This window comes from Vigna umbellata, chromosome 10 (assembly GCF_029865625.1).
Source record: "Vigna umbellata cultivar VRB3 chromosome 10, Vumbellata_1.0, whole genome shotgun sequence".
In the NCBI taxonomy this organism is placed as follows: Eukaryota; Viridiplantae; Streptophyta; class Magnoliopsida; order Fabales; family Fabaceae; genus Vigna; species Vigna umbellata.
The window spans coordinates 5648633-5675291 of NC_142174.1; the positions used below are offsets into that span (position 1 = coordinate 5648633).

General features: G+C 38.7%; 1 protein-coding gene across 1 annotated transcript; it reads right to left on the reverse strand.

Annotated features, from left to right (window-relative positions):
* Window positions 1-1887: 1887 nt before the first annotated feature.
* Window positions 1888-13792, reverse strand: LOC148191733 (uncharacterized). The gene is made up of 4 exons (XM_088099944.1): window positions 13436-13792; window positions 6273-7355; window positions 4344-6170; window positions 1888-4038 (listed from the first exon to the last, which is right to left on the reverse strand). Exons 1-4 carry the CDS (start codon window positions 13790-13792, stop codon window positions 1888-1890), a joined length of 5418 nt encoding a protein of 1805 aa, XP_087956070.1.
* Window positions 13793-26659: the final 12867 nt, after the last annotated feature.

Here is a 26659-nt window from a genome sequence, read left to right on the forward strand (position 1 = left end):
AAACTATGTAGTGCTTGACACATCAACTTCATTTTTCCTTTTTTTTTTCTTTCTTTTGTTTTCTCCTTCTTTCTTTTTTTTTCTATCTCCCTAATCAATGGATTATCGGTGGTATGTAACATGATGAAAACTGCCCCAATATTAGGCATATGGCGAAATCCTTCGTCTTGTGGGAAGCGAAAACATTAGGGTTCAAGTAATGTGAATGCAGATGCTTTATCAAGAAAAGAACACCGGTTACTCCCAAAACCTTGAATCAGGGACGTACTCACCAACAGTATTTTTCAAAACTGTTTTCGAAAATACTATGTCTTTGACAACTTTATTAACAACAAACTCAACATGTAACCCCTTTTTTTTTCTTTTTTTTTTCGTTTTTCCTTTTCGACATCCTCCAGGACCGAGCTCGCCAACCTGATATACCTGTGATGCTTTTATCAACACGCGTTTACTTATTTTCGTTTTCATTTCCCCTTTACTACTTAACAGCTCAGCGTGACATGCAATATTTCAGATGGAATGCAAACAACCAAAATATGAATGAACTCATGTGAAATTTATTTAGTGAATAAAACACAGAGTACAATAAGCGTTAAAGACAATATCAACATCCCTTTAATAGCAACCACTATCACGGAATCATCATGCGTAAAACTTTTTTACTGCATCAGAATTAACTGGCAATGGTAACTCCTCTCCGTCCATTCTTGTGAGAATTAGTGCCCCACCAGAAAATGCTTTCTTCACTACAAATGGCCCTTCATAATTTGGAGTCCATTTGCCTCTATGATCCTTTTGTATGGGTAGAATCTTCTTCAACACCAGCTCACCTTCATGAAATTCTCTTGGGTGTACCTTTTTGTCAAATGCCTTCTTCATTCTTCTTTGGTACAATTGTCCATGGCATACTGCTGTTAGTCTTTTTTCATCGATGAGATTGAGCTGGTCGAAACGAGCTTGAACCCATTCCGCCTCTTCTAATTGGGTTTCCATTAAAACTCGTAAGGACGGAATTTCCACTTCAAACGGAAGTACTGCCTCCATTCCATATACAAGCGAGAAAGGTGTTGCCCCAGTCGATGTTCGTACCGAAGTGCGATAACCATGCAAAGCAAAAGGAAGCATTTCATGCCAATCCTTATATGTGACCACCATTTTCTGCACAATCTTCTTGATATTTTTGTTAGCAGCCTCTACTGCCCCATTCATCTTTGGACGATAAGGAGAAGAATTAAGATGATGAATTTTGAACTCCTCACATAACTCTATCATCATCTGGTTATTCAAGTTAGTGGCATTATCAGTGATGATCCTGTTAGGGAGCCCGTATCTGCAAATCAACTCCCTTTTTATGAACTTGGTCACCACCTTTCTAGTCACATTAGCATAAGAAGCGGCCTCAACCCATTTGGTGAAATAATCGATTGCAACTAATATGAAACGGTGTCCATTTGACGCCTTTGGCTCTATAGCTCCAATGACATCTATTCCCCACATCGAAAAGGGCCATGGTGCAGACAACACGTTCAAGGTCGTGGGTGGAACATTGATATTACTTGCGTATACCTGGCATTTCTCGCACTTTCTCACATGTGTACAACAATCATTTTCCATAGTCAACCAAAAATACCCCGCTCTCAGTATCTTCCTGGCCATTGAGTGCCCATTCATGTGCGTGCCAAATGTACCCTCGTGTACTTCTTTTAGTATTAGCTCAGCTTCTTTTGCATCTACGCATCTAAGGAGAACCATGTCATGATTCCTCTTATATAGAATATCCCCACTCAAAATGAAACTGCCAACCAACCTCCTTAACGCCCTTTTGTCGTTTTCTGATGCCTTCTCTGGATATTCTCGGGTCCTAAGATAATGCTTGATATCAAAGTATCAGGGTTTACCATCTACCTCTTCTTCGATGAAATGACAATACGCTGGCTTCGCATGACTCTTCATTTCAATCATTGGCAATTCTGCATCTTGATCAACTTCAAACATCGATGACAAGGTAGCCAATGCGTCTGCTAATTGATTATCTTCTCTCGGTATATGATTAAAAGTGATAGAATCGAAATACTCAATTAATCCCCTGATGTAAGCTTGGTATGGAATTAATTTAGTATCCCTAGTCTCCCATTCTCCCTTCAATTGATGGATGACCAAAGCTGAATCTCCATATACATCCAGAATTTTTGCTTTAGACTCTATAGCTGCTCGAATTCCCATGGCACAGGCTTCATATTCTGCGATATTATTCGTGCAATTAAAACACAACCTTGCCGTCATTGGAATGTATTGATTCTTAGGAGAGATAAGCACTGCCTCTATTCCATGCCCCATTACATTCGAGGCCCCATCGAATAATACCGTCCAGGCTTTTTCATTTTTGTCCTCTTTATTCTCAGCAAATAAAGCCATGATATCTTCATCAGGAAATTCAGGTTGCATTGGCTGATAATCATTAATGGGCTGATGGGCTAAATATTCCGCTAAAGCGCTACCCTTGATAGATTTCTGAGTAACATATACAATGTCATACTCGGATAATAGCATCTGCCATCGAGCTATCCTTCCAGTGAGAGCAGGCTTTTCGAAAATATACTTGATAGGATCCATCTTGGATATCAACCAAGTAGAGTGGCTCAACATGTATTGCCTTAGACGATGAGTAGCCCACGCCAGTGCACAACAAGTTCGCTCTAACGACGAATATCGTTGTTCGCAATCTGTGAATCTTTTGCTCAAGTAATATATAGCATGCTCTCTTTTCCCGTCTTCATCATGCTGACCCAATACACAACCCATTGAATTATCCAATACGGTCAAATACAAAATGAGCGGCCTTCCTGGCATAGGTGGACGCAATACAGGAGGGTCTTGCAGGTATTGTTTGACTTTTTCAAAAGCAACTTGACAATCTTCATTCCAGACTACGGCCTGGTTTTTCCGTAGTAACTTGAATATTGGTTCACAAGTAGCAGTTAATTGGGAGATGAACCTAGCAATGTAGTTCAATCTTCCCAAAAAACCTCGAACCTCCTTTTCTGTTTTGGGCGTAGGCATTTCCGTTATCGCTCTTACTTTGTCCGGATCAACTTCTATCCCTCTTTGACTGACAATGAAGCCCAACAATTTTCCAGACTTTACTCCAAACGTGCATTTGGCAGGATTTAATCTGAGTTTGTACTTTCTCAGTCTCTCAAATAATTTCCTTAGATTGAAAATATGCTCCTCTTCTGATTCCGACTTTGCAATCATGTCATCCACATAAACTTCAATTTCCTTATGCATCATATCATGAAAGAGTGTCACCATTGCCCTTTGGTATGTTGCCCCAGCATTCTTGAGTCCGAAAGACATCACCTTATAACAGAATGTTCCCCACAACGTGATAAAGGTCGTTTTCTCCATATCTTCCGGTGCCATTTTAATTTGATTATATCCCGAGAATCCATCCATGAACGAAAATAACGAAAATTTGGCCGTATTATCAACCAGAGTATCGATGTGTGGTAACGGGAAATTGTCCTTCGGACTTGCACGATTCAAATCACGATAGTCAACACACATCCGAACTTTCCCATCCTTCTTAGGCACTGGTACAACATTCGCTACCCATTGTGGGTATCTTGCCATAGCCAAAAATCCTGCATCAAATTGCTTTTGGACCTCCTCTTTAATTTTTAGTGACATTTCCGGCTTCATTCTTCTTAGTTTTTGCTTGACTGGAGGGCATTCTGGTTTGAGTGGGAGCTTATGCTGCACAATATCGGTATCCAGACCCGGCATGTCATTGTAAGACCACGCGAACACATCTTTAAACTCCTTCAACAGGACACGCAAACTTTCCCTCACTTCCGTTTTCATACTAGTACCGATTTTCACTTCCTTTATCTCATCCTTCTCTCCCAAGTTGAGTATTTCAATCTCCTCCTGATGGGGTTTTATCTCCTTAGATTCTTGTTCCACTAATCTCAACAATTCCGGAGAGGGTTCCACATCATCTTCGAAATCATCTTCCGTATTATTGATAGGGTGCTCAAAATTAGGAACATTGATATCGTTATTTTCAAAACAATCATTGTCACATCTGCATCATTTAAATTTATGAAAAAGTATAAATAAATAAGATAAACAAAGAAAAATGCCAAATGATGATGAAATGCAACTTTATTATCACGCTGAGTGAAAAGTAAAAAGAATCAATCCGCAAAACCTCAGTTCTAAAGCCCCAATCGAAACTATAAGCTTAATTAAAACTATTACATTTTGTTCACATTAAGCATCACAGGTAAATCCAGTGTTTCCCAATTGTTGAGTTGAGTATCAGGGGAGCAAGCCCACACAAAGCTCAAACTTTGAGGCCTTTCTTCATCCTCCACGGCTGCTATCTGGCCGGTATTGATCCACCCAGCACTACGGAAACTTTCCTTGATGTCAACAATGTGAATTTTGCTCTCTTTGGGCCCTCTTCTCTCTGCACGGGCCAAACTGCGCTCTTTTCTTTCTTCAATCATCCTTTTCCTGTCTTCCCTGGTAGGTTTGTACCCCAAACCATATCTGTTCTTGTTTTCAACGATTTCTAAAGGGAATGCTCGCCCCTGCCGATATTTGCCCAAACCTTCCCCATATATATAGCCCTCTTTTAGCATAATCTTGGCCACCATAATAGAAGCACATGATAGACGAGGATTTACTGGAAACGGTTCCACACAAGCATTTCCCACAATTTCCAACGATTGGAAGGCTGTCTCGAGAGCTTCTTCAGCCGCCTCGATGTAGCGCGTGGATGATGGCCCACTCACAAGAAGATCCTCTTCTCCTGATACTATCACCAGCTTATCTCCTATCACATACTTCAACTTCTGGTGTAGTGTAGAAGGCACAACTCCCGCCGAATGAATCCATGGGTGCCCCAACAGACAACTATAAGCTGGCAGGATATCCATAACCTGGAATGTTATTTGAAAAACGCATGGGCCAACTTGCATTGGTAAATCCACTTCTCCCATCACTTCTCTTTTACTGCCATCAAACGCCCTCACAATCATTGAACTTGGCCTCATATGCATTCCTTCGCAAGGTAGCTTTTCCAGAGTTGCTTTCGGCATGACATTCAAGGAGGACCCATTGTCCACTAAAACACGTGCAATAACATGGTCCAGGCATTTCACAGAGACGTGAAGAGCCTTATTATGCCCTCTTCCTTCAGCAGGTATCTCTTCATCCGTAAAGGTGAGATAGTTATTAGCAACAATATTGCCAACAATACCCTCGAATTTATTCAATGAAATACCTTGCTCCACGTGAGCCTCACTGAGTATCTTCATTAGCAACTTTCTGTGTGATGCCGAATGCATGAGCAAATCTAACAAGGATATACGAGCAGGCATACGGTTTAACTGTTCCACCACCTTATATTCACTTTGTTGTATGAATTTTAAAAATTCACAAGCCTCCTCTTCAGAAACCTCTCTCCTCTCTTCCTTGTCGGGGATTTCCTCTGTCTGTGCACCCTTCCCCTTTAAGAATTCTTTTGCCTTCGCGACCATCGTTGCTTCCTTATCATTAACCCTTTCTCGAGCCAACTCTGGTGATGTGAAAATTCGACCACTCCTAGTCATTCCCCCTATTCCTGATATGTTTTTGACGACAGGATCAACGCTTTGCGTTTCGCCTGACGCATGCGTCCCATATCTCCATGGGACGGCTTTTTCGTTCTTGTAAGGAAAAGGGGCTGGTACATGGATAACTACAGGCGACCTTCCTTGAGTTGGTGGGATAGAAGTAGTCTTAGTGAAACGAATCACCAATGGTTCTGGTACAATCATGCCGGATTCATCACCAGTTTGTGCAAATACATCACCCTCCTCCCTCTTGTAGCATACCTGCATCAGACCACGATCTAGCAGGTCTTGCAGAATTTCTTCAAATTCAACACACTCCTCAATAGAGTGCTCAGCCTCTGGGTGGAGCGCGCATGCCATACTCTCATCATAATCACCCTTCAAGATACCCACTTTCAGCAATGCCTCCAAAATAAACCTCCTAGAGTTCTTGACTTCTTTCACATTTCTCACCAGCTCATGTTCTTTCACTTCGACAGCATTCGTCGAAGCACTTCCATGCCCTGATAAAGGATTGGCCTCGACATTAGGCTTATCCTCTTGGAACTTTAACCACCCAGAATCAATTAGAGTCTGCACTTTATGCTTGAAAGCCAGACACCTCTCAGTGGAATGACCAGCGGCCCCTCCATGATAACTACACTTTGCATCTGCATCATAACCTCTTGGGTACGGAGGCTGCAAAGGCTTCAGGGGACAAACAACAACTAAACCTTGTTTGATAAGCTGAGGCAATAATTCCGTATAAGTTGTAGGAATTGGAGTAAAGTTAACATAATTTCTTTCCTGGTTCCTTCTTGGATAAGTATTGGGACCCACATTCATATTGGAACCTACATTTGCCCCACCCCTCCAATTATTCATCGGAACGTATTGTGGTTGATAGTACCCTGGTTGTTGTTGAGGTCTAATTTGATGACCAAATGACGCGTTAGCTGCATGTGGATGTTGACCCCAGTATGGTCGATAGTTATGGGTGGGAGCTTGACCTCTCCACACGGGGGTTGCAGATGTTGCATGCACATCTCCCTCCTTTCTTTTCCCTGAGTTGAAATTGGGTTTTTTGGAGTTTGCACCCGCCGACGAGCCATATGCAATCTTCCCATTTTTCAACCCAATCTCTATTCGCTCGCCTATCACGATGATATCGGCAAAATTTGAAGATACATTTCCCACCATATGTTCATAAAATGGTGGTTGGAGCGTATTTACAAACATTGCCACCATTTCTTTATCATACAAAGGCGGCTCAACTTGTGCAGCCAATTCCCTCCACCGCTGAGCATACTCCTTAAAACTTTCGTTGTCTTTCTTCGACATGTTTTGCAGCTGTAAACGATCTGGCGCGACATGTGTATTGTATATGTACTGCTTCACAAAAGCATCAGCCAAGTCTGCCCAACAACGAATTCGAGTCGGCTCCAAATGGGTATACCAGTTTAATGCCACTCCAGCCAAACTATCTTGAAAAACATGGATGAGCAGCTGCTCATCATAAGCATATGCAGCCATCTTTCTGCAAAACATGGTTAGATGGCTCTTTGGGCATGTATTTCCCTTATACTTCTCAAAATCTGGCGCTTTGAACTTATGTGGAATTTTGACGCCAGGAACCAAGCTCAATCTAGAAACATCCCCAAATCCATAACTTTCATACCCCTCAACAGCCCTCAATCTTGCCTCTAGGCTCTCCAGTTTATCCTTCGCCCCATCAACATTACTAGTTATCCCCTGAAACGAAGTATATGGCGCAGCCCTTGTAGAAAAGCCCTCTCCGGTAATCACAGGTGGCACCAGGGTTACTCGTATTCCATCAGTCATGCTTGCATGCATCCCTTCATTTACCATGGGTGCGGACATTACAACAGGTCCCTGAATACTGATTGGCGGTACGTTGGCAGTGGTAGGGAAAGAGAATGAAGTCTGCTCCCCTTCTGTGTATTCTCCCACAGGTGGGGTGTAACCTGGAGGCAATCCATACATTGGGAACGAAACAGATTGGCTCCCAGCATTGAACAACGGAGGGTAATATTGAGCATTTCCCTCAACTTGCGAAGACGTCGCCCCTCCCGTAGTCTTCAGGGCTTCGAGAGCCGCCAAAATCTGGGCCATCTGATCCTTCAACTGGCTGACATCAGCCTTAATAGATTCGTGTGACTACTCCCAATTCTCCATGACCTTCGAGTTAGCTCTGGTCCTGTACGGATGTCGTGGAAAATTTGCCGTTGTTTTCTCACTTGTACTGCTGATTATTATTTTTTTATTAAATTAAATTAGATAAGGATGAAAAATGCAAAACAAAAGAAAACATGATGCATGCTAGTGATAAGTGGAAATCACAGGATAACGATGACAATACTGATGGAAAATTAACACAAGCCGATACCAAACAAACATCCCTTATCTTTCATTTAAAGAAAATTTGATCCATTACATAGTCTAAGGAACAAAACACATAATTCTGATGTACATCAATCCCGCGCCCGGGCAATGAAAGATTTCATCTCTCCCACCAACCATTTACAATGATTAATAAACAATTCTATTTCCGCTGGTGAGTTACAAAAATGAGTGCTTGCTTCAGCATTCGACACCATCCTGGGGATGTCTTTAATTGCCCCGTTTGCCAAAGCAGCCAACTGAGAGAATCTTTCCTTCCAGTGCTTTACAGCCATTTCTTGCTCGGCGATGTGCTCTTCCATTCGCTTTATCAAGGCCTGATGCCTTTCTTCAAATTCTATCGACCTCCATCGCTCCTCCTGTTCCTCGATATATTCCTCCGTTTGTTTTATCAGAGTTCGATGCTCTTCCTCTGCTTCTGTTAGCTTCCAACGCTCCCTATTCATATCCGCCTCAAACGACATGGCCATCTCTTTCATCTCATGCCCCGCTTTTTCTATCTGAATCTGCGCTTCTCTTAATCTCTTCAGGGCTCTCGCTTATCTCTTTTGGCTTCTTCGTAGAGGTGCTTCCACTCCTTTCCCTCTTCTAAAGCCACCTTCTTCTCATTTACCCTCATGGATAATTCCTTACTCGCGGCAGCTAGATCCTGTTTCACTCGAAATGTGTAATCCCTCTCAGCCTTCTGGCTTTTGACAAGGTTTTCATAAGCCCGCGACTTTTCTTCATTATCATTTTTCATATCCACAAGATCATTACGCGCTCTTTGTAATTCATTCTCCAACCTAGCATTTCTTACCTTCAATTTCTCCATCTCAGCCTTCAATTGTTGCACCTCTTCACTTTCTGGGGCTTGAGATGGTCCTTCACTAGTTGATTGATCTTTGATTGGCTTGAAAGGCAGCTTGACTACTTTCACTCTCTCCAGAATCCAGGTGTGATAACTAACACTGCTATCCACTACTCCATCCCTCAAGTCCTTCTCTGCTCGAACAACATTTTCCCAGGCGCTTTTAACCTTTCTTAACAGTTCGATGAAATGCCCGTCTTCGTAATAAATGAGTAGGGTAGCAAGGTAATCTGATGAAGGTGCCCCTTTCATGGGATGCCCAAATTGTCTTTGCACCAAAAGAGGGTTGTAATTGATACAGTACCGGGCACCTATGAGAGGCACATTAGGAAAACTACCACAATGTTGTATAGCCAGTTTATTTCCAAGCCAAGGAAGGCGCCATTTTATACTTCTTTCGCTCAAGCCGGCAAGGAATCGGGCCCAATCGTTTCCTCCTTTACCTTTAAGCCCTTGGTGTGACAAAGTCTCCGATAGACTCTTGACGTCGACCATCTCCTTAAACACGCGCGTTGTCATCCATGTATACAACGCCGGTAAGCAACAAAGAATCTTCTTTCCCTTTCTCTCATGGCAAAAACTCAAAGTCCCATAAACATCCGCAAGAACTGCTGTTACAGGATTCTCTGATCTGGTTTTACTCGCCACGAAGACGTCTATCGCGGTGTAATCCACAAATTCTTCAATTTTGGGAAACAAGACAATGCCATATATGGTGAGGGCTAATACATCCATGAAAGTTTCCCAATCCTCTTTATCAGCCAAGTGATGTAAATACTGCTCTAGATATCCCTGTGATAACCCATGCACTTGATTCCTCATCATCATCCTGTCTTCAAGCTCCTTGGGATGTAATTTCATGATGGTAGCAATAGTGGGTATAGAGGCATGATGCTCTAAATGTTGATAGGGAGTGGTGCCCTCCAATGGCAAACCCAAGATATGCTCGAACTCCTCTATGGTTGGCGCCAACTGAAAGTCTTGAAATGTGAAACATCGAAGCGGAGAATCATAATATTGTGCCAAGGCTGTGATAGCGGGTATTTGTACTTCAACCTCTATTAAATTCAACAAATTTCCATATCTTCTCTGAAAGGTTTCTCTCTTTATCGTCTTAAGCCTTTTGCCCAAGTTTATCAGCCCGGTCAAGTTTCCCACATGGGTCCTTAGACTATACTTCTTTCTTAAATCGGAAGAGTCGGTGTGCCGTGTGGCATCAGATCTTGTGTTAACATCCATCTCGTATGAAATCAAGTAGGTACCTGTGATTTCCCTTAAAATTAACATGTTACTAAATGATGTATGAATATGATGCATGATAATAAAACAACATGACGAAACAAAGCACATGCATGGTATGAAATGTAATATCATAAAAAACATGAACATTGTGAGGGTTACAGCAGCATATATTCCTCCCATCGTGCCCTACCAAAGGTTCATTGCTTTGAGTTCAAGGTCAAGTATATGTAATCTCACAAGGATGATTTCCTGAACCTAAAGGTCAAAGGTCACTAGAGCTATGGCCCCCTTCAAAGCATTTCCACAACAGTCGAGTAATCAACTAGGTGTGAAAACACATATGAAGAGAACAGACTCTAGCTGGAGTTCTCACGATAGCCAAACAGGAAGTACATCCCAGAGTGACACCGCTACACAACTCCTCTAATTCTAAGCTACGCTCAGACCCAGGTATAGGGCCCCACTCATGATATGCCAAAAGTGTGTGTGTGAAGGGAGGAAATTATGCACACCCAAACCCTCACCTGCAAAACAACCAGAAAAATTCCCAGGCAGATATAAACATATTGTCTACCCTAGGGTTCAATATTCCACAGTTATTGCAGTTATTCCAAATATCACACATAGATAGAGAAAAGGGAAAGAAAAACACAAAGCAAAACCACACCAAATCCGCGCCTCTAATTAAATGGCTCGACTCTCTAGACGTCCCCAGTGGAGTCGCCATCTGTCGCAACCGGAATCGCGACGGGACGACGATCCAAAAAGAAACGGGTTTTGAAAAGAGATTTGGAGTCGCCACCATAGTTTATTATGGAAAACTATGGAAAAACCTCAAAACGATAAAGCACGGTCCACGAAAACCAAAGATTGGGTTCGGGAGTCGGTTACGCGCGGGGAAGGTGTTAGCACCCCACAACGCCTGCCCTAAGGCAGTACCTTTAACTAAATGCACGAATATGATGTGGTTTTCAAAATGTTTAATTATCCCCTAAAATAAAATTCTAAATAAACAAAACATATTTTTTTAGTTTTTTGGGCCCGACAAGGATTGACCTTGCTCCTACGTATTCTCATTCAAAATGAGAAATCAGGGTTACGTAGTTCTAGTTAAAAGATTGTTTGTTGTTTGGAAAAGCAGATGTTTTTAATTTTTGGAGATTTTATGTTTTTAATATTTTCGAGAAAAAGAAGGTAATGAGTACTAGGCTGACGCGAACGGTCGCACGAGTACTCATACCTTCAAAATGATATTTAAATATTTTTTTATTATTTTTGAAAAGAGAGATAACGATATTAAGCACTAGGCCGATGCGAACGATCACACGAACTTATTTAGGAAAACTTAAGGGTATTGAGTGCTAGGCTGATGCGGACGATCGCACGAGCACTCGTACCCTCGTTTAAAATTACATAAATAAGAGAGAAAGGTATTGAACACTAGGACGATGCGAGCGATCACACGAGTGTTCAACCTTTAAAACTTTTCTTGTAAATTTATTTAAGGAAGAAGAAGAGGTTTTTAGCACAAGGACGACGCGAGCGGTCACACGTGTGCTTAAACCTTTAAAACGTATTTTTTTAAATTTATTTAAGGAAGAAGAAAAAGGTTTTTAGCACAAGGACGACGCGAGCGGTCACACGTGTGCTTAAACCTTTAAAACGTATTTTTGTAAATTTATTTAAGGAAGAAGAAAAAGGTTTTTAGCACAAGGACGACGCGAGCGGTCACACGTGTGCTTAAACCTTTAAAACATATTTTTGTAAATTTATTTAAGGAAGAAGAAGAGGTTTTTAGCACAAGGACGACGCGAGCGGTCACACGTGTGCTTAAACCTTTAAAACGTATTTTTGAAATTTTATTTAAGAAAAGAAGAAAAAGATTTTTAGCACAAGGACGACGCGAGCGGTCACACGTGCGCTTTAAACCTTTAAAACTTTTCTTGTAAATTTTTTTTATTTAAACTATCAATATTGTATTATTAAATATATATTTTAGGATAAGTGAATGTCTAAAATAAATAAATAGAACAAAATAAAATAAGACAATAAAGAAAAATAAATAAACAAAAGAAATTGGAGAGACTGAACGGACGTTGGGGACAATATTAAGGATAGCGAGCGTTCGTTGGGAGATATAACGGACGAACGTTGGGAACGAAGGCTGAATAACGAACGCTCATTGAAGAGATGACGAACGGACGTTGAGAAATTGAGGCTGTGACGAACGCTCGTTATTGAAATGACGAACGAACGTTCAACAATGGAAGCTTAAAGACGAACGCTCATTGTTTGAAACAACGGACGTTCAAAAATGGAAGCTTAAGGACGAACGTTCGTTATTGACATGACGAACGGTCATTCAAAAATGGAAGCTTAAGGACGAACATTCGTTATTGACATGACGAACGGACGTTCAGATATGGAAGCTTAAGGACGAACGCTCATTGTTTGAAACGACGAACAGATGTTCAAAAATGGAGCTTAAGGACGAACGTTCGTTATTGACATGACGAACGGACGTTCAAAAATGGAAGCTTAAGGACGAACGTTCGTTATTGACATGACGAACGGTCATTCAAAAATGGAAGCTTAAGGACGAACGTTCGTTATTGACATGACGAACGGTCATTCAAAAATGGAAGCTTAAGGACGAACGTTCGTTATTGACATGACGAACGGACGTTCAGATATGGAAGCTTAAGGACGAACGCTCGTTGTTTGAAACGACGAACGGACGTTCAAAAATGGAAGCTTAAGGACGAACGTTCGTTATTGACATGACGAACGGACGTTCAAAAATTGAAGCTTAAGGACGAACGTTCGTTATTGACATGGCGAACGAACGTTCAAAAAATGGGAGCTTAAAGACGAACGTTCATTATTGAAATGGGGAACGGACGTAAAGGCTTAAGGCTAATGAACGCTCATTCGTTTAGCTAACGAGCACTCATTCGTTTGGAGAACGAACGCTCGTTAGATAGAAGGCTGAGCGAACGGTCAAAAAGGCTTAAGGCTAACGAACGCTCATTCGTTTAGCTAACGAGCACTCATTCGCTTGGAGAACGAACACTCGTTAGGGAGAAGGTTGAGCGAACGGTCAAAAAGGCTTAAGGCTAACGAACGCTCATTCGTTTAGCTAACGAGCACTCATTCGCTTGGAGAACGAACACTCGTTAGGGAGAAGGTTGAGCGAACGGTCAAAAAGGCTTAAGTTTTAACGAGCGCTCGTTTGTTTGGATAACGAGCGTTCGTTGTGGGGAGATGGCGAACGGACGCCAAATAACGAGCGCTCCAAAAGAGGCCCAATGCACCAGACGTACGCCCATTTCTGGGCTTGGCCTAGTCCAATGCTTTCTAACCTAGAATTTTCTAGGGGTTCAGGAGGTTCATCCTCATTCTCCATTCCCCAGCTCGCGTCTTCTCTGACCCAAGGTCCCAAGCTCTGCACCATGAACTCACCACCACCTCTGCCATATCCGGCCACCGTCACCTCAACCAGAATAAGCCTTGGCCTCGCCGGCGACACCTCGCGCCACCAGAACCACCACCAATCATGACGCCACTGTCTCCACTTTTCTCTCTTCGAAAACAGCGATTCCCAGGGAGAGTCTTCCTCCGCCTTCATCTCCGATCCCTTCATGTCATCAACACCCATCATCATCAACTTCACCATTGCTAAAACCTCCACGACGACCACAACCACTGCCACGATAAGGCTCCCCGTGCCTATCCTCGTCCACTTCCTCGACCACCTCCACGGCCCCCTACACGGCCACCATTACCTACCAGGACAACCTTAGCAACGCCACTGCCACCACCACACAGCAGACTACCACTTCCAACCCGCCAACCACGAAACAACCAGCCACTCTCTTCATCTCAAGCCTGCCCAAAGTAGGGGTATTAAGCCATCGCCTCCATCGTCCCGTTCATCCTCACCGAAAGAGCGATTCCAGTGGAGGAGACTTCGAATTTCAGAGGGTCCACTTGAGTCTTGGGACGTAAGGGTTTCACGAAAAATGGTGCAATGAACAAAGTGGATATTACTGGGTTAGCATTTTTTTGCAGTGTTTTTTACTGGGTTTCCAACGAGACATTATGTATGTATATGGTAACTATGGAATCGAGCTGACCAATGATGATAGCAAGCGGTCATGGAGAAGGATGATGACCACACACCATAATGTTTTTGAACAGATTATAGTGTTTTATCATACTTCATGAGAAAGAGAATAAAGGACAAGCTGCATACCTGAGAATGCCTCTGGTATTCGTCACTTCAGATCTCCTTTGCCTCCCTCCGATGATCTCCTCTCGTCACCCTCTAAAACCTTTCTTTTCTCCTCTGATTCCTCTCTCCGCTCCCTCCTACCAAAGATCTCGGGCCTCCCTTTTTCTTTTTTCTCTCCCTGATCCAACCAAATCCCCCTCCCCAAAATCTTAGAAAAATATTCCCTTCTAACCACCTTGTCCCCTCCTTCCAGACACGTCCCACATACCCCTTTCCCACGCTTCTTATTTTTTATTTTTATTTTTTTCAATTTTATTTTATTTTTTAATTATTTTCAGTTTTAATTTTATTTTTCAATTTTTTAATTATTTTGATTAATTAACTCTATTAAAACAAATTGAAAATAAGAAATAAAATAGAAATTGAATTAAAAGCAAAGATCTAAATACATAAAAATAGAATAAAATAAAAAGGTAAAATAAAAAAAAAGGAAAATAATAAATAACCAATAAAAATAGAATTTTTTACAACCCGGACAAAATTGAGTGTTGGCAGCAATTTGTAGAAATTAAATGTAGTAGGAAATTCTTGTAAACCTTGTAAACTTGCATTTTTAACTACAATAATCGATTATGATTAAGCAATAATCGATTATCACAAGTCATACTTGAATAATCGATTATCACAAGTCATACTTGAATAATCGATTATCACTTCATATAATCGATTATCACATTTTTGAAAACCTATAACGGACTTGAATAATCGATTATCACTTACAATAATCGATTATTCATGGCAGTTGGGAGCTGACCTTTGGCACTCAGTGTACTTGGCTATATATTTTGTTTTGGAGAAATTAGAAAGGAACGTTTTTGAACTGAGAAAGCTTAGAACACTGTGTGTCAGAGGAACGTTCTCAGAAAGCTTTTTGTTCATTGTTCCCTTGCTTGGTCTTGTGAAAGGAGAGGCTCGCGTATCGTGTGTCGATAGTCGGAGCAGACTCTCTTCAAGTTAGCAAGGTGCTCTGCCCGGTCTTGTGAAAGGAGAAGCTTGTGAATCGTTGGTCGATTGCTGAAGCGGTTCTCTTCAAGTTGGTAGAGTGGTTCTATTCATTTTATTCTTGTTCATTATCTTGTAATCTGCTAAACAATTTTTTAGTGAAAAAGGTTAATCACTATTTATAGTGATTAACGACTGGACGTAGAATCTTTTGATTCGAACCAGGATAAAAATTCTGTGTTGATCTTCTTATTCCCTAAACTCATTTTATTTTACGTATATCAACTGTTTGATTAATTTTCTAAAAGAAAATTATTTTTACTAAAAGGACCAAATTAAGTTTAATTGTGATCGAATACGCTTTCCACTCTCTGAGTATTAATTCCGCTGCGCTATACTCTTCGAAAAATAACCCCTCCGATACCATCAATTGGTATCAGAGCTTGCTTTGATAGTTTTTCAAAATTTGCGAAAATGGCTGGTCACAATCAAAACCATGTATATGCTGAGGGTGCTTCTATTAACAGACCTCCATTGTTTACTGGTGATAACTATGCTTTTTGGAAAGTTAGAATGGAGATCTTTATGGGGTCTGTTGATAAAGGTATTTGGGAAGCTGTACAAAATGGCCCTTATATTCCTATGAATACTGTTGATGGTGTAGAGACTGAAAAACCTTATTTTAATTGGACTGCTGAAGAAAATAGACGAGCTCAGTTTGATATTAAAGCTCGCAATATAATTTCATCTGCTGTTGTACTTGATGAATTTTATAGAATTTCAGTGTGTAAGACAGCACAGGAAATGTGGGAAGTCCTCAGAGTCACTCATGAAGGAACAGAGGACGTAAAGCGTGCTAGGAAGAACACTCTCATTCAGGAATATGAGATGTTCAGAATGCAACCTGGAGAAACGATCTCTGATGTTCAAAAACGATTCACTCATATTGTGAATCATTTAACAGGGTTGGGTAAGACTTTTGATACTGATGAACTTAATGTAAAAATTCTAAAATCTTTGGACAGGTCTTGGCAACCAAAGGTGACTGCCATCTCGGAATCTCAAAATCTTACTCAGATGTCAATGCCAATCTTGTTTGGAAAGCTCCGTGAGCATGAACTTGAGCTGAGGAGATTGACTGCTGAAGAGGATCAAGACAAAAGGAAAACTCTAGCTTTCAAGTCTGAAATTTCTAAAGGAAAAAGCTCGAAGAAGATGATTCTGATGATGAAGAAAATATGAGCTTGATGATAAAGAAATTTGCAAAGTTCATGAAAGCAAAGGGAAAGGACAAGTTTCACAAAGATAGGAAAGAAAGTCAAGAATCTCCATCAAACGTAAAGTGCTTTGGTTGTGGAGAAAGAGGGCACGTAAAATCTGAGTGTCCAAAAAGCAGGAAAAATGAAGACAAGAAGGAGAGAAAATTTCAAAAGAAAAAGAAAGCATACATAGCTTGGGAGGATAATGCCTCTAGTTCAACAAGTTCAAGTGACACAGAAGAAGAAGCCAATATTTGTCTAATGGCTGAATCAGAAGATACTGGAAGCCAAGTAAGTGATTCCAGCTTTGAATCTAGTGAATTAGACTTGCAAAAGGCTTTCTATGAATTGTTGATTGAATCTGAAAAGCTTGATGCTGCACATAAAAAACTTAAGAAAGAGCATAATGAATTAAAATTGAATTATGAAAAGTTGCTTGATGATGAAGTTGTCTTAAGAAATAAAGTTAGTTCTTTAGAAACAAAATTATCTGATGCAAATGATACTGTTGAACCTGTTGAATGTTTGTCTTGTAAGAATCATATGTTTGATATTGACATACTTGAAAACTTACTTGCAAAGGAAACCAAGACTAATTCACATGCTAAGACAAACTTTAAGAGAAGAAATGTTAAAAATAGAAATATGCATCAAATAAATAAGTCCAAAGTAAGAAAAACTCGTAGAGTTTGGGTTGAAAAAGGGACTTTAATTAAAAACAAAGTAAGCAATGCTTGTTGTTTTTACTGTATGAAGCATGGACACACATCAAACAAATGCAACATTAAACATTTTGGTGTTCCAAATGGTAAATATGCATGGGTTAAAGTTGTAAAATGATTTATACTTGCATGAACTAACCTCAAGGACCCATAATTAGATTGGGGACCTAAAACTCTTGCTAATTTGTTTTGTAGGAATCTACTAAGTCAAAGAAGTCATTGTGGTATCTTGACAGTGGATGTTCAAGACACATGACCGGTGACAAGAAAAGATTCATTTCTTTTGAGAAGAAAAAGCAAGGATTTGTGACTTATGGGGATAACAACAAAGGTAGAATCAAGGGTACCGGAGACATTGGAGGAGGAAATACATTAACAATAAGAGATGTGCTATATGTTGAAGGACTCAAGCATAACCTCTTAAGCATAAGTCAATTATGCGACAAAGGTCTTAAGGTAACTTTTGAAAGTGATAAATGCATTGTTTACTTTAAAGATTCTGCTGATATTGCTTTGCAAGGTGTTAGGCATAACAATATTTATTTGATTGATATTGAAAGTGCATCTAATCATAGTATAACATGCTTAGTTGCTAAAGAAGAAAATCCTTGGCTATGGCATAAAAGAGCTGCACATATTCATATGCAACATTTAAATAAATTGATTTCAAAAGATCTTGTGATTGGTTTGCCTAAACTGAAATTTGAGAAAGACAAATTATGCACTGCATGTCAAAAAGGTAAACAAACCAAATCTTCATTTTCATCCAAAAGCATGATTTCAACATCAAAACCTTTAGAACTTTTGCATATGGACTTATTTGGTCCATCTAGAATTAAAAGTTTTGGTGGAAATTACTATGCTCTTGTAATTGTTGATGATTACACAAGATTCACTTGGACTTTCTTTTTAACTCTGAAAAGTGAAGCTTTCAAAGCATTTAAAATTTTTGCTAAACGTATTCAAAATGAAAAAGATTTGAAAATCAAAACTTTGAGAAGTGATCATGGTGGAGAATTTGAAAATGAGTCATTTGATAAATTTTGTGAAGAATATGGCATAGCACATAACTTTTCTGCACCTAGAACTCCCCAACAAAATGGTGTTGTTGAAAGGAAAAATAGATCATTAGAAGAATTAGCTAGAACACTTATGAATGAATCTAATGTGCCAAAATACTTTTGGGCTGATGCAGTAAGTATTGCTTGTTATGTGTTAAATAGGATGCTTATTAGGCCAATTCTAAAATTAACTCCATATGAACTGTTGAATGGTAGAAAACCAAATATATCCCATTTGAAAATTTTTGGATGCAAATGTTTTGTATTAAATAATGGAAAAGATAATCTTGGAAAATTTGATGCAAAATCTGATGAAGCAATTTTTCTAGGATATTCTTTGACTAGCAAAGCTTATAGAATGTTCAATAGAAGAACACTAAAAATTGAAGAATCAGTACATGTTGTCTTTGATGAGATTGTAGACCTTGAGGTAAATCCTCTTGAGTCAAATAGACCCATTGCAGGTGATGAGGATTACTTAAAAGAAGCCCTTGAGGAGATGTATCTAAATGAAAATTATCCTCCAGAGCTTCAAGAAACACCACAAGTCGTTGATTCCAAAAGCTATCAACAACCAAGAGGACTATCTTTGGACAACATCATAGGAGATATATCAAAAGGGGTAACTACTAGAAATAATTTAAATAATTTTTGTCTAACTGTTGCTTTTGTGTCTCAAGTAGAACCTAAAAATATAAAAGAAGCTCTTCAAGATGACAAGTGGTGCATTGCTATGCAAGAAGAGCTAAATCAATTTGAAAGGAATGAAGTTTGGGAACTTATTCCAAAACAAGAAGAATTCCAAGTCATAGGAACAAAATGGGTATTCAGGAACAAGTTGGATGAGGATGGAAACATTACAAAGAATAAAGCAAGGCTAGTTGCTAAGGGATACTGTCAAGAGGAAGGTATAGATTATGATGAAACGTATGCACCGGTAGCCAGGTTAGAAGCAATTAGATTATTACTTGCATATGCATCTTTGATGAAATTTAAACTATATCAAATGGATGTAAAAAGTGCTTTCTTGAATGGTTTTATAAAAGAAGAAGTGTATGTTAGTCAACCTCCTGGCTTTGAAGATTTTAAATTTCCTGATCATGTTTACAAATTGAAAAAGGCCCTTTATGGTCTTAAACAAGCACCTAGGTCTTGGTATGAAAGACTTAGTACTTTTTTAATTGAAAATGAATTTTCTAGAGGAAAGGTTGATTCAACCTTATTCATTAAGAAAGCAGGAAAACACATTTTAATCGTGCAAGTTTATGTAGATGATATCATTTTTGGGTCAACTGATGATTCTTTGTGTGAAGAGTTTGCAAAAATAATGCAAGGTGAATTTGAGATGTCTATGATGGGTGAGTTAAACTTTTTCTTAGGACTACAGATAAAACAAATGAATGGTGGAACATTCATCTCCCAAACTAAATACTGTAGAGAAATTCTTAAGAAATTTGGTATGGATAGCTGCAAAGAAGCTAGTACACCCATGGGTACTTCATGTTATTTAGATAAGGATGAAATTGGAAAAGGAGTGAATGAAACCATGTTTAGAGGCATGATAGGATCCTTGCTATACTTAACTGCTAGTAGACCAGATATTATGCAGAGTGTTTGTGTATGTGCTAGATACCAAGCCAATCCTAAAGAATCTCATTTGACTGCAGTTAAGAGAATTCTAAAATATCTTAAGGGAACTACTTCATTTGGACTTTGGTATCCCTCTGATGCCTCACCTAGTTTAATAGGATACTCTGATGCAGATTATGGTGGCTGTAAAATTGATAGAAAAAGTACTAGTGGAACCTGTCATTTCTTAGGATGTTCTTTAGTGTCATGGCACTCAAAGAAACAAGCATGTGTAGCTTTGTCTACCACCGAAGCTGAATATATTGCAGCTGGAAACTGTTGTGCCCAAATTTTGTGGATGAAACAACAATTGGAAGACTTTGATATCTTCCTTAACAAAATTCCTCTAAAATGTGATAATACCAGTGCGATAAATTTGACCAAGAACCCCATAATGCATTCAAGAACTAAGCATATAGAAATTAGGCATCATTTCTTAAGAGATCATATTCAAAAAGGGGATTGTCAAATTGAATATGTTGATACTTTACATCAATTAGCTGATATCTTTACCAAGGCTCTACCTAAAGATAGATTTTTTGAGCTTAGAAGAGAGTTAGGAGTGTTAGACATATCTTAGAATCAAAATCTATGCAAATTTTTGCATTTTCCGTAAACTTAACGCTTCATAATCGATTATCATTAAGTTATAATCGATTATTCATGCATCAAATTCAATTCTGGAAAATCTTGAGCAGATAATCGATTATCATTATGCATAATCGATTATCATGCAATTCTGGGCAGTAATTATTGAACTGATAATCGATTATCACGAGCCATAATCGATTATCACGCTGACAGTTTCAAAAATAGAGCCGTTGGAGCATCCCATAACGGCTATAAACAACCATAAACGGCTAGTTTGTCCATTTTTCTTATAAATAGGCCCCCATAATCGATTATTAGACACTCCTTTGCACCCAAATACTGCTGAAATCAAATCTAGAGCTTAAATCTTCTTTATTTCCCTTTACCTTCTCAAAATCTCATTTTCCCATTCTTCCTCCATGGTTGACTCAAGAAGGCACCGTCGCAGAACAGCTGGAGCCTCCTCCTCTTCTCAACCACGTCTTGCAAACATAGATGGATGGATTTCAGATCAAGGGAAACACGCAGACTTTGTTAATTCTTGGCAAGAAAGGAAAATCATGGCGGTAAAGTTTATTCGTCTTGACTTTTTCCGCTTCTATGGCTTTCAATTTCCAAACACTTTTGCTGAGCAGGGGTTAACGCATCTGTTAGAACAAAAAGGCTGCATTTATCCTGATCTGATAAGAGTCTTCTACTTCAACATGCGCTATCGAGATGGGATAATATCTACTAAGGTCAAGGGAGTACGCATCATTTTAGATGATGACATATGGACCAATGTTGCTCAACTTCCCATATGGGATAATGCTGTCAAAGTCCACTTAGGACTTGAAGATTTCAACAGGATGATGACTTTTCAATCCTTCCTACGTCATCCTGAACGTCAAACAAATAGAAGGCAATTACTGGTTGGAGGTTTTAAAGTTGAAGAAAGGATGATCCACTACTTGATTGTCTGGATTTTATGTCCTAGAGCAACCAACCATGCTCAATGCTCTGAGCAGGATTTACTTCTATTGTACGGGATTCTAAATCACATACACATCGACTGGCCTGCTCTCATTGCTGACACAATGGTAAAAGCCAAGAAATCCCATTCCTATCAACTTCCCTATGCTCTTCTTATCTCTAGGATTTTAGAATTCAAAGGTGTACCTGTTGAAGGAGAACTAGTTCAAAATATTGAAGCTGTGGGATCAGAAATTGGAGATACAACCTTTCGTCAAATGGGATTCATTACTAGAGGAAGAGTCCTTATTCACAAAGATGATGATCATCCTGATGTAGATGAAGATGATGACATGGACACTCATATGGCTGACCCAGTAAGTGCTGCTGCTCCGTCTGATGCTGGACCATCCAACATACCCTCCTCTTCCTCAACTTCTATGGAAGAACATTTTGCAAGGTTATCTAAACAATTGGAGGATATGAGTCTTGCACAAAAGACTCACTTTGAGGAGATTTATGAGTGGCAACGATCTGTTGATGAGTACATGGTTGATCAATTTCTTGATCTTGATGTTCGTCTATCTAACATCGAGAATCATCTCAACATTCAACCTCCCGAGAGATCTCCTAGTCCTGAGTTTTAGATATAGGTTCTATGTTAGACTGTTTTGTTGTTTACTTGCCATTTCATCTATGTTATAATTCTGTCTGTTATGTGTCTTCTTATAATGTAATCTTTATTTTCATAAATAAAATGATCTCTTGATTATATGCATCCTTTGATTAATTGAGGGGGAGATCATATTTAGGGGGAGCCTTTAACATCCGATCTTTTGCTTCTGATCAAAAAGGGGGAGAAGAATAATACAAGGGGAGAAGTATAAATTATTACAGGTATTGCTAACCTTGTTGTTGTTTGTTAGCTTGTATGTTTTGCAGGTAAGCCAAACTTGCTTTTAAAATTGAATTTTTGATCATCATCAAAAAGGGGGAGATTGTTACCAATAAGGAGTATTGGTAAATCTTGAAGAAATTTGTTTTGATGATGCTACAAGAAGTTTTAGTTGCAGAAGATATTAGAATTAGTTAAAAGCAATTTGTAGAAATTAAATGTAGTAGGAAATTCTTGTAAACCTTGTAAACTTGAATTTTTAACTACAATAATCGATTATGATTAAGCAATAATCGATTATCACAAGTCATACTTGAATAATCGATTATCACTTCATATAATCGATTATCACATTTTTGAAAACCTATAACGGACTTGAATAATCGATTATCACTTACAATAATCGATTATTCATGGCAGTTGGGAGCTGACCTTTGGCACTCAGTGTACTTGGCTATATATTTTGTTTTGGACAAATTAGAAAGGAACGTTTTTGAACTGAGAAAGCTTAGAACACTGTGTGTCAGAGGAACGTTCTCAGAAAGCTTTTTGTTCATTGTTCCCTTGCTTGGTCTTGTGAAAGGAGAGGCTCGCGTATCGTGTGTCGATAGTCGGAGCAGACTCTCTTCAAGTTAGCAAGGTGCTCTGCCCGGTCTTGTGAAAGGAGAAGCTTGTGAATCGTTGGTCGATTGCTGAAGCGGTTCTCTTCAAGTTGGTAGAGTGGTTCTATTCATTTTATTCTTGTTCATTATCTTGTAATCTGTTAAACAATGTTTTAGTGAAAAAGGTTAATCACTATTTATAGTGATTAACGACTGGACGTAGAATCTTTTGATTCGAACCAGGATAAAAATTCTGTGTTGATCTTCTTATTCCCTAAACTCATTTTATTTTACGTATATCAACTGTTTGATTAATTTTCTAAAAGAAAATTATTTTTACTAAAAGGACCAAATTAAGTTTAATTGTGATCGAATACGCTTTCCACTCTCTGAGTATTAATTCCGCTGCGCTATACTCTTCGAAAAATAACCCCTCCGATACCATCAATTTATAGTAACCCATACTCCTTAAGAGCTAAGCTAGGAAAAGTAAAAAAACAAAAGGAAAACTAAGTCAAGTAGGATTCCATCATGCCCTCCCTCTTAAGAAAAGATTTGTCCTCAAATCTGGCAATCGCCTTATGAAGAAACTCCACACAATCTTTGGGAGCATGGCCATCTTGGAGTGGCCTTATTCTTTTATATTAACTTTTTCTTCCTCCTGGATCAAACACAAATCTGCAATAAACATCAAATATATTTTCAATTAATACCAATCCAAGAAAGAATTTTTTTATAAAAACAAGGAAATAAGGACTTCTAATATTTTGTGTTATCACATTTGGAAATTCTAGAAGTCCAAATTCACTTTCATCTTGAGTTATTTCTTTCCTAAAAGATTTGAATAATTCAAGATTTAAATTGTCATATTTTGAAAAAGTTTGCATATATATGAGATGACAATTTGTTTGAAAGAGAAGTTAAGTTTTGAAAAATAATCAATTATTGGAGAAGAAGTAAAGATTTGGAAACCTTCCCTTTTAAGTTTTATGGTCTTTGGAAGAATAGGATTTGCCATAAGGAACAATTTCTCCTTTTCCTTCTTCTCTCTTTCTTGCCTTTCTCTCTTTTCTTCTTCTCTTCTTTCTTCTTCTCTTCTTAATTCCTCTCTTCTTCTCTCTTCTCTTTTCTCTATTTCTTCTCTGTCTTTCTTCTCTTCTTTCTCTTCTTCCTTTTCTTTTCTCTCAATCTCTCTTTCTCTTTTCTTATCCTTGATCTCTTTAAGTCTTGCCCTAAATTCTAATTCTCTACGAAGAAACCCATGAACATTTAAACTCTCAAGAAATAATTTTCCATCATTAATGCAATCCCTAATTAATTCTAGGTTTCTTTTAATGCTGAAGGCACAAACTTTCTTCTCATGCAAGCTTTTAAATCATGCCAATCACGTATGGAGGACTTTCTACCTTTCCTAACATGATATTGTCTTTCATTCCACCACTCTCTTGCATGCACTTCTAACTTAGAGAGATATATACTAAGAACATAATATTCACTCTCTTCACAAAACCAAGGATTTATTTTATCAATTTCTTTTTCCCAAGCTAGGTATGTTAATGTACCTATGTCTTTACCAAATGATGGAAGATTCCTAGCTTGTTTAAACATTTCATCAACTTTATCTAACCTAGAAGACCTATATGAACTATAAGAAGACATCTTTGTTTTTAAGAGTTTTCTTAATTTAGAGGGTTAAAAAATTTCACCTAGACAAGTCCCAGGTAAGAGAGGTGAGCTAAAGAGCTGCTTAAGTACCAAGTCTTGCCTTGCCAGAAATGTCTTAGGTTACTAACTAATTACCCCTTAAACTAAAATCACCTTTAAAATCAAAGGACACCACTCAAAAACAAACAATTAAACACAATTAAAAGACTAGACTCTCGGACTCTAATGTGATAAGGCTTAGAGTTTAATCCCTTTTAGCCTAAATCACCCCTAAACGTGAAACACAAATCACACCATCAATATTAAAGTCTACTCCTATGGTGAGGCTTGTAGCTTTGGCTAACAAGACACACTCACCTGACTAACTATGTTAAAATTAAAGCAAGTAAAGTTGCCAAGAGTTTGAAAGAGCACCAAGGACTCTTCCAAAGAACTTGGACTTTATAAAAGGCCCTTTTACAAAACAAAAGCTTAAAGCTAACAGTGGCTAACACCAGCCTATTACAAACAATTTGAACAAATCAAATACAAAGAAAGCAAACTATGCTACGGTCCTGGTCCTCTTCTCCATTTTGTTGCTCAACTTTGTTGTTGCTTCTAGAATCAATTTGTCTTGAATTTTCCAGGCCAGTTCAATCCTACAAAAGTAAATGCACAAAGCTGCAATCAAAATTTCATTAACTAGAACAAATTGCACAATGAAAACACATAACAGTAAGAACTTCCCTTTTATTCTCTGGCCTTCACGTGTGCAGTTGTTGATCTTGACAGCTAATAGAATTGTTTTTGCTCTCAAATTGTTCCAAGTATTCTGCACAGTTAATTTTCAACCAAAATCAACAGAATATTCATGCAATATTATCATTTACATCACTTACAAGCTAAAACAGAATAGCAATTCACAACAAAGGGTAAGTTAGACAACTTCCCTATTTGAATGATTGTTTCTAGCCTGTTTCAAGCTCCACACTGAGATGTTTCTGCTATTGTTTCTTCAGTAATATTCTGCTCAAGTAATGATTCATTCACATCAGCTCTGCACACATAAATCCAACAAAATCAGACCAGATTTCATTAGACACATGCAAATGGTCATTATACCAGAATCAAAAGGATATAAGTCTACGCTGAAACCAAACTGATTAAACAACCACCCTAGTCTAATCAAAATCAGATTAATCCAATGCAATGCAGAACAATTCCAATTCAGATTCAGATTCAGATTCAGATTCAGATTCAGATTCAGATTCAGATTGGATTATTATCAACACAGAAAACAAATCCCAGCCCTAATCTAGACTTTCTCCCCGCATTGGTGTTGTTGAACCCTTAAAAGATCATGTCAGCTTTCAATCAACAAGTACAACTTCCAATTTATTAGTCTGAATTAACATAAAGAAACAGTTTGCGCATGTTAAGAAAAAAAAAATGAAACCATATGATATCCAAACAGAATATTCAAGCAAATATGATTTACTATTTTTAGTCATGCACAAATCTAACACGAAACTGCACAATAGAATAAAGAGACTCCCTATTCAGCTTGGTGTAGTTTATGCAGGTAGCCAAGCTCCTTTTGCTCCACTTGAGGTACTCTTGTGTTAGACTTCCCACACTTACAAACTGCTTTTGAACAACTTTACTCCCTGTAAATGTTAATCAGAACAAAAACTGCACAACTAAATGGTCAGCACATTTCAAGTTCAAAACTTATTTCAGCACTTAAACAAGAACACACTCTCAACAAGAAATTTGGCTCTTAGATGCAGCCATACAAAAACTCACAAAAATCAGTCTCTCTTAAAGCTTAAAGCACTCAAAATGGAAAGGTTTGGAAGGAAATTCTCCCTTGGCAGTACACAGCTGGAGAGTATTCCAGACCACCACCACCTAAAATGCTACCAAGCACACAAACCTTCTTTCAAATTCCAG

Bases quoted from the DNA above. Each gene is read 5' to 3' on its own strand.
- LOC148191733 (XM_088099944.1), bottom strand. From the start codon at position 13,792: ATGGTGAAGTTGATGATGATGGGTGTTGATGACATGAAGGGATCGGAG. The intron at 7,356-13,435 runs GTCTGGTGCATT...ACTTCGTTTCAG, and splicing joins AAGCCCAGAAATGGGCGTAC to GGGATAACTAGTAATGTTGA. The intron at 4,039-4,343 runs GTGTGGGCTTGC...GTTCCTAATTTT, and splicing joins GGCCTCAAAGTTTGAGCTTT to GAGCACCCTATCAATAATAC.